This window comes from Nomascus leucogenys, chromosome 2 (genome assembly GCF_006542625.1).
Source record: "Nomascus leucogenys isolate Asia chromosome 2, Asia_NLE_v1, whole genome shotgun sequence".
In the NCBI taxonomy this organism is placed as follows: domain Eukaryota; kingdom Metazoa; phylum Chordata; class Mammalia; order Primates; family Hylobatidae; genus Nomascus; species Nomascus leucogenys.
Genome location: NC_044382.1, coordinates 140003640 through 140016003, shown reverse-complemented (window position 1 = coordinate 140016003; position 12364 = coordinate 140003640). Strand labels below are relative to the sequence as shown.

General features: G+C 51.8%; 1 protein-coding gene across 4 annotated transcripts in view; it reads left to right on the top strand.

The window, feature by feature from the left end:
• The window catches only part of P4HA2 (prolyl 4-hydroxylase subunit alpha 2), a 37569-nt gene that overhangs the window by 11452 nt on the left and 13753 nt on the right, over window positions 1-12364 (top strand). For all 4 annotated transcript variants that reach the window (XM_030818479.1, XM_003259931.4, XM_003259933.4 and 1 more), the window contains 4 exons: window positions 2381-2518; window positions 8192-8431; window positions 9358-9551; window positions 10850-11026. In XM_030818479.1, coding sequence (XP_030674339.1) covers window positions 2381-2518; window positions 8192-8431; window positions 9358-9551; window positions 10850-11026 — 749 coding nt within the window. The remainder of the gene's footprint in view (window positions 1-2380; window positions 2519-8191; window positions 8432-9357; window positions 9552-10849; window positions 11027-12364) is intronic.

Sequence of the window (12364 nt, the reverse complement as noted above, 5' to 3'; positions counted from 1 at the left end):
TTTCTGAATTATCAGCACCTTTTAACATATTTCTTGGTGTATACTTCTGATTACTTTTTTAGGGTAAATTCCTAGAAGTGATATTTACAGATCAGAGTGTGAACTTTTTAAAAGCTTTAAACTATACCTGGTGCTTTTATTGTGATAATACTTTTTATGCCCTAATACTTTTCTGTCAATAAGAAGAGATGGTAGGGTGGGCCTGGAGGTGGGCTTTCCTATCTCCTAACTCCTAGCCCTGGGTTTAGTCCCCTGGACACACTGACTTTTTTTTTTTTTTTTGAAACAGAGTCTCACTCTGTCACAAGGCTGGAGTGCAGTGGCACGATCTCGGCTCACTGCAACCCCTACCTCCGGGTTCAAGCAATTCTCCTGCCTCAGCCTCCTGAGTAGCTGGGATTATAGGCATGTGCCACCATGCCCAGCTAATTTTTTTTTTTTGGTATTTTTAGTAGAGACAGGGTTTCACCATGTTGGCTAGGATGTTCTTGATCTCTTGACCTTGTGATCCACCCATCTCCACCTCCCAAAGTGCTGGGATTACAGGTGTGAGCCACCATTCCTGGCCGCCTTTTTTTTTTTTTTTAAAGGGACAGGGTCTCACTATATTAGCCCAGACTGGAGTGCAGTGGCTATTCACAGGTGTGATCATAGCACACTGCAGCCTTGAACTCCTGGCCTCACGTGATCCTCCTGCCTCAGCCTCCTGAGTAGCTGGAACAATAGGCACAGAGCCACTGTACCCAGCTCTTCACTGCCTCTTTTCCCTGAGCTGTGAGTGCTGATTAACTTCAGACTAGCTGTCTCTCTGGCTGAGACATTTTAGCCCATGTGGCCAGACTGGGTTGGGCTTGGGGGAAGGGTGGCCTCTGGAGAGGGATTGGTGAGCTCAGCCAGGCTGGAGCTGTGCCCAATGAGCTCACTGCCTCCAGAAACCACGGCTGCCTTTCCCAGACTCCGGCCTCTCCGCCTGGGCCTGCAGCTAGGGACAGGCTGTTCTGCCTGCACGGCAGGAGACTAAGCCTGCCCAGATGACCTCCTCTCTCCAATCTTGTTCTCCACACCCTATACTCCTGCCATCATCTGGTTCCTTTGGAAAACCTTATGATTACCTGGAAGGAGATAGGGCAGGCCCAGAGAATAATTGGTTGTTTTCATCTCTGACTTTTCTTGCCCCCGAAAGGAGTGGGGCATGCTGACAGTGTGGCTTTTCCTGGCAGCATGTTCCCCTACCCCCACCCCACCAGATTCTAAACTCTTCAGAGTCCCTGACCATGTAGCTATGAGGACAAGGAAGGCAGGGTTACAGCGTCTTGGTCCCTGTCCCCAGTTATGGCTGAAGTGGATGTTTAGGTCGGAAGTCATAGGTGGCAGTGGATATAGCTGCTCTTGGGAAGAGGTTGGGGAAGGAATGGCCTTGTTGTTCCCCTCTCACTTCTCAGCATAGAGGCAGAATTGAAGGCCCTAAGTCAGCCGGGGAAGGCTTGGCTCCCACCTGGGATTGTAGGAGGTACACATCTTACTTTGCAGCTAGGGCTTGGAGTCCCAGAAAAGCCTCCTTGGAGTACTTCTGTGGTCAAAAGCTCTCCCAGGCTTCAGGCTGTGGTCTTGAGCACCATAACTGGAGAGCCCATGCCCTGAACTCATTGCAGGTCTGAGTGGTGGGAGTACAGGGGAGAACAGGCCCACTGTGGTCTCTCAGGGGACCGACCTTGCTGGGTTGGTGCAGGCCCACCTTGGTCCTTGGCCTGTCTAGGTGGTCCTTCAGCTGTCAACATAGGGGGAGGGGGATGACCTCCAGGACTTTCATCATTACCTTTCTGGATGATAAGTGCCAGTGGTCAGTAATGAGTGGCCAGCTCGGCTTCATTAGTTAACTGCCGTTGTCACTTGGACTCCTCAACTTGAAATGTGTGCTGGAAGTCTGTGTTTACCTGACTAGCCCAATTACCCTGGATCAAGGTTTTCCATGAGATTCATTTTCCACTGAGTGGTTGACAATTCTTCCCTGAGTCCTCTCCTGTGCTTTTCTCAGTTACCCTCTCTATCCTCTGTTTCTTCTGTCTCCACCAGCTCTAACTGAATGCTTTGGAGCCAAGACTTCTAGACTCCTAAATATTAACCAGTATGGTAGGCTGTTTCTACTTAGTTCCAAAGAGCAATACGGGCAGTAGGTACAATGAGGAGTAAGAAAGGAAAAGTCCCCATAGACTGGAGTCATCAGGGATGACTTCCTGGTGGAAGGGGGCAACAGCCTTTGAGGGAGGGGGCGGGGAAATTTCACTAGCCAGAGACCCTCTTTATGGCTGCCTCTCTGGTCCCAAGTGGAATTCTGCCCCTGGATCAAGGGTAATCTCTTGTTCTGACTCTCATTTGGAAGGTTTTATCGCCAACCTCTCTGTGCAGCGGCAGTTCTTCCCCACTGATGAGGACGAGATAGGAGCTGCCAAAGCCCTGATGAGACTTCAGGACACATACAGGCTGGACCCAGGCACAATTTCCAGAGGGGAACTTCCAGGTAACTCACCACTCCAGGTGTTGCCTGTCCCGCATGTGTCTGTTTAGTGGCGGGACAGGTTGGAGCCACCACCAACTTGTGGCCTCTACCCTTGGGTGCACCTCTGGTGCACCTCTTGGCTCACCAGTTTGTGCTGGACTCCCTCTCCCATGACAGGTTTATCCCTCAGCCCCTGCCCTGCCACCTCCCTCCATGTATTAGCCAAGGCCCTCTCCTCTTGCATCTCAGAGAAAGCCAAACTTGCTGCTCAGGAACCCCTCCGCCTCTGTCCCCAGAGCACCACACAGATCTGCATTCAGACCTGCTTCTTATCTCCCACCCTCCAATGTCTTTTCATCTAAGGCTGATCTGGGCTTACTCTCCCCCTGTCCTGAATCCTCTTAGTTACAATCTCTGCTCCTATACATTCTGTCTCCACCTCTCTGGGTTCTACCCTTCAGCTCCCATATAGGCTCTATTCTTGCTCATCTTACACTTGCCTCCCTCAGTTTCTGAGAGTCTTTTGAGTCTTTGCTGCTGATCCATCTCTTCTCCCCTCCTGGTTAGGCTACTGGATAGAGTAATCTACACTCTGTCCACTTTCCTGGTTCCCATATACTCCTGAACTCACAGTATCTGGCCTTTTTCCCCACTGTCACTGATGCTGTTCTTGCAAGGTCATCAGTGGCCACTTGGCTGGTAAATGCAGCGAACAAGTTTCACACATAATGTTCTTTAACTTCACAGCAGCATTTGACAGATGGATTGCCTCATTCTTTGTGATGTTCTCTCCTCCTTTGAATTGTAGGATGCTGATACCTGCTTCTCTTTTAGCCTCTCTGGTCATTTTCTCTCAAGTGGCCCCTCTCCCACTGACTTCCCAGTGTTAGTGTTTGTAAGAAGATGTTTTGAGGGCTGCTGGAGACCAGTAAACCCAGCAATTCACTGTGTGGGGCCCATGCAGACCCAGCTTATTCCAGCTCCAGAGCCCCAGCTGCCCCCTTTAGACTCCATTAGAGAGAGGGCAGTTCAGGGCACCTGCAAGATCTGTTCACTCTGTAGCCTTGAGATTGGTTGCTTGGAGGAGGGAACCACACCCTGGCGTTGACCTCTCACGTTCACTCAGGAAACCCATGAATGTCCTCAATGGGGATATGGGGCAGAAGGGAATTACTCCCTAGGACTCCATCCTTACCTCATCTTCTCCCTGAGCACCTTCCCCAGGTGAGCCCAGCCATTTCCATCACCTGAGGTGGATGACATCCAGATCTGTGTTTCCTGCCAAGGCTTGTCTCCTGAGCTTCTAAACAGTGTAGACAGATGCCTTTGGGACATCTCTACTTGAATGTTCCATGGACTTCTCGAACTTCATGTGTCCTGAACTGAAATCCTCATCTCCTTGTGAACACTTTACCTTCCCCCTCATCCTTCTATCTCAGCAAAAAGGACCTCCATCCTCTGGCTGCCTAAGCCAGAAGCCTAAGGCCTATGGATTCTTTTTTTTTTTTTTTTAATAATTTTTTTTGCACACAAAAACAATAAACATTTTCTAAAAATACATACAAACAAAAAGATGCATATCACACATATTAGGAAGGTTGCACATGGGAAGACGGGGAATAGAAATGGGGAGTGGGAATCAAAATAAATGAGAGAGGGACTTTATATGGATCAATGATAATAACTCAATCCTCTATTTGATGAAGAAGGAGAAGGAAGAGGAAGAAAAAGAAAGTGGGATAAAGGATCAGAAAGGGAGGAAAATAGAAAAAATTAGAGTATGACTCCAGGATAGAACTGTTTTGTTGTCACTGAGTTGGTTGGTTGGTTTGTCTGTTGTATTTTTCATATGTTTCGCCATGTTGGCCAGACTGGTCTCGAACTCCTAGCCCGAAGTGATCAACCCGCCTCGGCCCCCCAGAGTGCCGGGACCACAGGCGTGAGCCACCACGTCCAGCCCGCACATTGCTTCTGGCCTCCGTGGTGTACCTCCCAGACGGGGCGGTCGGGCAGAGGCGCTCCCCACATCCCAGACGGAGCGGCCGGGCAGAGGCGCTCCTCACTTCCCAGACAATGGGTGGCCGGGCAGAGGCGCTCCTCACTTCCCAGACGGGGCGGCCGGGCAGAGGCGCTCCTCACTTCTTCCGGGATGGGGCGGCCAGGCAGAGGCGCTCCTCACTTCCCAGACGATGGGTGGCCGGGCAGAGGCGCTCCTCACTTCCCAGACGATGGGTGGCCAGGCAGAGGCGCCCCTCACTTCCCAGACCATGGGTGGCCGGGCAGAGGCGCTCCTCACTTCCCAGACGGGGCGGCCGGGCAGAGGCGCTCCTCACTTCCCAGACAGGGTGGCCGGGCAGAGGCGCTCCTCACTTCTTCCCGGACGGGGCGGCCCGGCAGAGGCGCTCCTCTCTTCCCAGATGAGGCGGCCGGGCAGAGGCGCTCCTCACTTCTTCCGGGATGGGGCGGCCGGGCAGAGGCGCTCCTCACTTCCCAGACAGGGCGGCCGGGCAGAGGCGCTCCTCACTTCTTCCCGGACGGGGCGGCCGGGCAGAGGCGCTCCTCACTTCCCAGACGATGGGTGTCTGGGCAGAGACGCTCCTCACTTCCCAGACGATGGATGGCCGGGCAGAGGCGCTCCTCACTTCCCAGACGGGGCGGTCGGGCAGAGGCGCTCCCCACTTCCCAGATGATGGGTGGCTGGGCAGAAGCGCTCCTCACTTCCCAGACGATGGGTGGCCGGGCAGAGGCGCTCCTCACTTCCCAGACGGGGCGGCCGGGCAGAGGCGCTCCTCACTTCCCAGACGGGGCGGCCGGGCAGAGGCGCTCCTCACTTCCCAGACGATGGGTGGCCGGGCAGAGGCGCTCCTCACTTCCCAGACGGGGCGGCCGGGCAGAGGCGCTCCTCACTTCCCAGAGGATGGGTGGCCGGGCAGAGGCGCTCCTCACTTCCCAGACGATGGGTGGCCGGGCAGAGGCGCCCCTCACTTCCCAGACCATGGGTGGCCGGGCAGAGGCGCTCCTCACTTCCCAGACGGGGCGGCCGGGCAGAGGTGCTCCTCACTTCCCAGACGGGGGCCGGGCAGAGGTGCTCCTCACTTCCCAGACGATGGGTGGCCGGGCAGAGGCGCTCCTCACTTCCCAGACGATGGGTGGCCGGGCAGAGTCGCTCCTCACCTCCCAGACGGGGTGGCCGGGCAGAGGCGCTCCTCACTTCTTCCCAGACGGGGCGGCCAGGCAGAGGCGCTCCTCACTTCCCAGACGATGGGTGGCCCGGCAGAGGCGCTCCTCACCTCCCAGACGGGGCGGCGGCCGGGCAGGGGCTGCAATCCCAGCACCCTGGTAGGCCAAGGCAGGCGGCTGGGAGGCGGAGGCTGCCGCGAGCCAAGACCACGCCACCGCACTCCAGCCCGGGCCACACGGAGCACCGAGTCAGCGAGACTCCGCCCGCAGTCCCAGCACTTCGGGAGGCCGAGGCGGGCAGAGCACTCGGGGTCAGGAGCCGGAGAGTAGCGTGGCCAAGATGGCGAAGAAAGAAAGAAAGAAAGGAGGGAGGGAGGGAGGGAGGGGAAGGGAGGGGAGGGGAGGGGAGGGGAGGGGAGGGGAGGGGAGGGGGGGAGGGGCCTACTATGGATTCTACCTCCTTCTCTCATGTCTTCTGTGCTTATCCCCTGACTCGAGTAGATGACATGCAGCCTGGGCCACAGAGGGGAAAGAAAGAAAGAAAGAAAGGAAGGAAGGAGGGAGGGAGGGAGGGAGGGAAGGAAGGAAGGAGCCTACTATGGATTCTACCTCCTTCTCTCATGTCTTCCGTGCTTATCCCCTGACTCCAGCCTCACAGCTACTTTTTTCTCTATTTGATTATCAAAATACCATTCTGACTTGTCTCCTACCTCCAGCTCACTGCTTAAGACCATCCTCCATGTGGTCTTAAGCACACATTTGTTCGCATGACTTCCTGATTACTGTGCTTAATTTCCAAAGCTAAACCCAAACTCCTCCTGTGTGTGGTCTTTGGGGTCCTGTATGACTCCATTTTCCTGGCTTCCTTGCCCATTGTGCTCAGCTTTCCCTATCACTCAGCTCTTTTGTCTCACCCCCTCTATAGGAATACCTTTACCTATGTCAGCTAGGCTACTCCATGTCTGATTGCCTATCAGCGCTCAGCTCAGCTGTCACTCTCCCAAGTGCTCTCCAGGGAGTAGACATTCGAGTTGGCTTTTGGGGAGGATGCTGAGTGCCAGGGAGCCATTCTTAGCATTCTTGGCATCTGGGAGACATGTTGATAATAGCTACTGGTCATTAGCATCCTGGGGATCATAGGAGACATCTTCATATGTCATCTCATTGAATTCTTGGCACAAGCTGTTTAAAATTGATGATATTATCTTTAGAGATAAGGGGACTGAAACTTAGATACGATAACTTGTCTATAGTCACACAGCTGGTGGGCGCCCTAGTGAGGCCAACACAGACCTAGTTTAGTTCAGCTCCAGAGCCCCAGCTCAGTCAGCTATGTTACTCTGCCCCAGCAATGCAGGTTCCTGGGCCTGCAGAGCCAGAGGAGACCTGTGGAGAGGGAAAAGGGGCTCCAGGAGCCCCCGCAATCCCTGACCTACCTATGGACTTCATCTTGGGTTTACTCTCCCCAACTTCCTATTCCTCCTTATTGGTTCCTGAGCCACCGGGGTGAACAGACCCTGGTCTCTGAAGCATTTAGCCTACTGTGTAGGGGTTTCATTCCAGGCAGAAAGAGCCTTCTCTGAGTTCTTTTGTGTCAACCATGTCCAGGTTGCTGTTAATGGGGCTGTGGGGAGTCTTCCTTGCTTTCCAGGGAGAGTCACAGCCCCTACTTCCCCTCCATGGTATCTGCTTTCTCATTATTCTCTGAGGAACCACATATATAGTCTTTCCCATCTTGAGCCCACCCTAAATCCTGCATCTCCCTGTAGCTGCTTCTTCATATTGGCTTGAAACTATCTTCATGGTCACTTTCCAGCACTCCATCTACAGCAGATGACCTTTGGTCATAAGACCCACTGAGCTGATACTCAGCAAGGTCCCTGCCACTTAACAGCCAAAGCTGGCACTGCAACCTTGGCTCTTGGCCTCCCTTGCTGTCTCTCACACCATTCCCGCTCCCTCTGTTTCTCCTATCTTTAGTTCATTCTCAGGGTTATTTATTGTCTGTTCTTTCTGGGTAGGTGCTCCCTGGAGCTCTGGCATTAGCCATCTTCTCCATTCTTTCCTTAGAGTTCCTGCAAGCTATTTTCCTCACCCATGGCTTGGTTGCCACCTAAATTTATGTTTTTTATATTCAGCTAATTTTTCCATCCTCCAGACTCATACGGTAAACTGCCCACCAGACATCATCTTCTCTGTGGTCCACAGGACCTTCCCACTGTCCTCAACAATGCTTCCTGGTGGGTTTCTGGGGCTCCCCCTAAAAAGGTCCCTTCCCACTTGGGAGATGGGGAATCTGAGGCTAAGAGGTGGCTGTGAACCCCAGTCCAGGGCAGGGCCATCTGTCTGTGCTCACTTTGTCAGAGGCCCTTTAGGATATGCAGTCTAAATGTCTGATGGAGTTCTGCTTGATGATGCCCCCTATCCAGTGGCTCAGGCTTTCCTTAAAGCGAGAATCTCTTTCCCTAACCCAGAGGCTCTTTGGAGCCTGATAATTTACTTCCTCTGCTGTAGGAACCAAGTACCAGGCAATGCTGAGTGTAGATGACTGCTTTGGGATGGGCCGCTCGGCCTACAATGAAGGGGACTATTATCATACAGTGTTGTGGATGGAGCAGGTGCTAAAGCAGCTTGATGCTGGGGAGGAGGCCACCACAACCAAGTCCCAGGTGCTGGACTACCTCAGCTATGCTGTCTTCCAGTTGGGTGATCTGCACCGTGCCCTGGAGCTCACCCGCCGCCTGCTCTCCCTTGGTAAGGAGATTCTAGGGGAAGGTAAGATGGGAATGGAGAGTGGCAGAGGAACTGCACTGTGCTGGCATCTGCCTGACCCCTCTCCTGGGACTGAGTCAGTTTACCCTGTTACTTGGCCAGTGAGCTCCTTACCCACCTCAATCCTGGCCTTAGCTTTGTCCAGTTGCTGATAGATACACTCAGGCCTGTGGCACTTGTGGCCCTTTTTAATAAGGACTCTGTTATGGTGTATCTGTCACCATGCAGGACTACACAGGGTGGAACCTTTACTGCATCAGGAGCATCTCAGGAGTCAGGCTGTACTTCAGGATTGCTACAGTGACAAACAGTGGCGGTGCTATTAGAGGCCTGAGGTCTAATAGTAGGACTTCATATGGCATTGATACTTTGTGTGCCTTGTGCTGTTGGACTGAAGAAGGCCAAAGGCATGTGCCTTTAAAACTCATCTACCTCTTTTTCTTTTTCTTTTTTCTTTTTTTTTTTTTTGAGGGAGAATCTCACTCATCCAGCCTGGAGAGCAGTGGCACGATCTCAGCTCACTGTAACCTCTGCTTCCCGGGTTCATGAGATTCTCCTGCCTCAGCCTCCCAAGTGGCTGGGATTACAGAGGCACATGCCCCCGTGTTGTATTTTCTTTAGTAGAGATGAGGTTTTACCATGTTGATCAGGCTGGTCTCGAACTCCTGACCTCACGTGATCCACCCGCCTCGGCCTCCCAAAGTGCTGGGATTGCAGGTATGAGCCACTGTGCCTGGCTGCTGTTGGTTTTCCATTTACGACCAGCATACTCTGGTTAGATGTTGTGGAAGGTAGAATACAGCATGCAGGTGAGCTGCTGGGAGAGAAACCCTTACAGAATAATTTCTCTGAATGACCTAACAGATGTTTGTGGTTTCCTTTTCCTTCTCATTCCTTGCTTTTTCTAGACCCAAGCCATGAACGAGCTGGAGGGAATCTGCGGTACTTTGAGCAGTTATTGGAGGAAGAGAGAGAAAAAATGTTATCAAATCAGACAGAAGCTGAGCTGGCAACCCCAGAAGGCATCTATGAGAGGCCTGTGGACTACCTGCCTGAGAGGGATGTTTACGAGAGCCTCTGTCGTGGGGAGGGTGTCAAACTGGTGAGATGTGTGAGGGGGCCAGGGGGCCAAAGCTGTGCATCTGGACTCTGGCTCTGGGCAGGCAGGTCTGGGGAAGGTGTTCTTCATTCTGTAGGTACTTTCCTCAGTATCTCCCCCAGTTTTTCATGGCATCTGCTGAGGCTGACATGTGGATATTCTCTGAGGTGTAGGAAAGGAGATTGTCTCCCTTCATGCCCCAGGTAGAGTGTTGCTCCTCTAAGTTACCACTGAGCTCGCCTCCTTACCCCAACATGTCCCACTTTTTGCTTCACTCACTGTTGTGAAGAAAACAATGGGTGGATGTACCTCAGGCCCCAAAAGAAGTCATGGTATAAGTGGAGAGTAAGTCTCTGTGGTAAAGACACCAGTGTGTACTAGAGCTTGGTATCAAGCCTTTGAGAGCCCTGGGATCCTAGTGCTTCCTGAGGAGCCCCAGGTATGACAGGCTCTCAGCCTTCTCCAGGCCCCTGTCTGTATGGCTTCCACTGGCTCCTTCACCAAGAAAGATTTCTCCCCTGTGCCAGCCCTTCAGACCTACTCATCTTCACGAAAAGGGTCAGGAATTACTCTGTGCCATGGGACTTGAGGATATGAGGTGATCTTGGGAGAGAAGAAAAATTGCATGACTTGTGGGGTGTCATTTCATGCCAGTTAAGCTGAAGAGGTTCTCCCCTCCCCTCCCCCCTCCCCTCCCCTCCCCCTCTCCCCTCCCCTCCCCCTCTCCCCTCCCCCTTCCCCCTCTCCCCTCCCCCTTCCCCCTCTCCCCTCTGCCCTCCCCCTCCCCTCTGCCTTCCCCTCCCTCCCTCCCTTCCTTCCTTCCTTCCTTCCTTCCTTCCTTCTTTTTTCTTCTCTTTTTCCTGTTTCCTCTGTTCCCTTTCTTTTCTTTTTTTTCTTTCGTCTCACCCTGTTGCCCAGGCTGGAGTGCAGTGGTATAATCATAGCTCACTGCAGCTTTGACCTCCCAGGCTTGAGCAATCCTCCTGCCTCAGTCTCCTGAGTAGCTGGGACTACAGGTGTGCACCATCATGCCTGGCTAATTTTTTTAGAGACAGGTCTATGTCATCTAGGCTGGTCCCAAACTCCTGGTCTCAAGCTATCCTTTGGCCCCCCCAGAGTTCTAAGATTACAGGCGTGAGCCACTGTGCATGCCCACCTGCTGGGACTTTTGTTTTCTTCTGTGGTGTGGTGGGAGGGAGCAGCTGCTGGCCATGAGGTGAGTCCAGTGTCTGCAGACAGCCAGACTGAGACTGAGGATTAGGACTGACTCAGCTCAGGGCCTGTTACTCTGTGCTTTTCAGCCACCCCGGAGACAGAAGAGGCTTTTCTGTAGGTACCACCATGGCAACAGGGCCCCACAGCTGCTCATTGCCCCCTTCAAAGAGGAGGACGAGTGGGACAGCCCGCACATCGTCAGGTACTATGATGTCATGTCTGATGAGGAAATCGAGAGGATCAAGGAGATCGCAAAACCTAAAGTAGGTGTCACTGCAGGTCCTTCTCGGGGCACTGAAGGAGGCAGGTCTTTTTTCTCATCCCTAGCACTATGGGTGGTTGGTTTGCCCATCTGGCCACCCTTTATCCATATCTAGCATGGGCCTACCATGGGGATACAGAGATGCTTCAGACTCAGCCTGACCTTTTGAGTTCATGGTCCAGTGGGGAAGAACAGGGTAACAATGTGGACGGCCAAGTGCTATCATAGAAGGTCACGCTGGGAACAGGGCAGGTCTACACTGGTGTGTCAGTTCACCTGATTGGGAGACTGGTGTGTGGGTGAGTTTTTTGGAAATGTTCCGTAGGGTGCTATGAAGCTGGGTCCTGTGGTCCTGATTAGGACTGTAAATGAGGCAAATGACTTAGAGGAGAATGTATATCTTTATAATATTGGGTCTTCTCATCCAAGGGCGTGACGGGTCTCTCCATTTATTTATATCTTCTTAAGTTTTCTTCATATAAGCCTTGCACATTTCTTAAGTTTATTCCTAGGTAGTTTCTTTGTTACTGTTAATTTACTTTATGTCTTCATTATTATTTTTAACTGATTACATTATTTTATTAGTTTACTATTATATGCCAAACTGTTGATTTTACAAATACATTTCATAGTAAGAGCTAATGTTTACTGAGTTCTTAACTGTGGCAGGAGCTTCTAAGTGCTTAACATATATATTAACTGTTATGTCACAGTTCTGAACAGCTGCTCATAATGGTGTCACTGTCTTTGTTTTACCTATGAAAAAGCAAACTCATACAGATTGCAGCTAGTGGTTGAATTTACTTATTCCTTTTTTGGTTTTTAGCTGATTCTCTGGTTGCCTGGATAGCATTAACACCTGGAAATAATGAAAATTTTATTTTCTCCTGATACTTGTAGTTCCGTTGTTTTTATAATCTTATTGAATTGCCCAGAACTTCTAGAGCATAATTACATAGAATAGGCATCCTTGTCTCATTCCTGAATTTCCTGGAAATTCCTATGGTATTTTACTGCTAAGAATGCAGTTGGCTGTTGGTTTTGTATATATGCCATATTTTAAAATTATTCTTGTTTCTAGTTCATAAAAGATTTGCTCCCCATTTGACATCTTTCAAAGAGACCTATTTGCTGCCATGTCCCGTCACTGATGATTGGGAGGGAGGATTTAGCTGGATTCTCTATTGCTCTGCTCCTAATAGAATCGTAGTGGCCGAGGTGACCAGGAGGCCCGATGCTCATGGAGAGACCTGAAATAGGTTCCTATCCTGGCCCCTGGACCTCATCTTGGAACAACTTTGGCTTGAGGTACTAGGACATCTAGGGCTTTGAGTCAGTG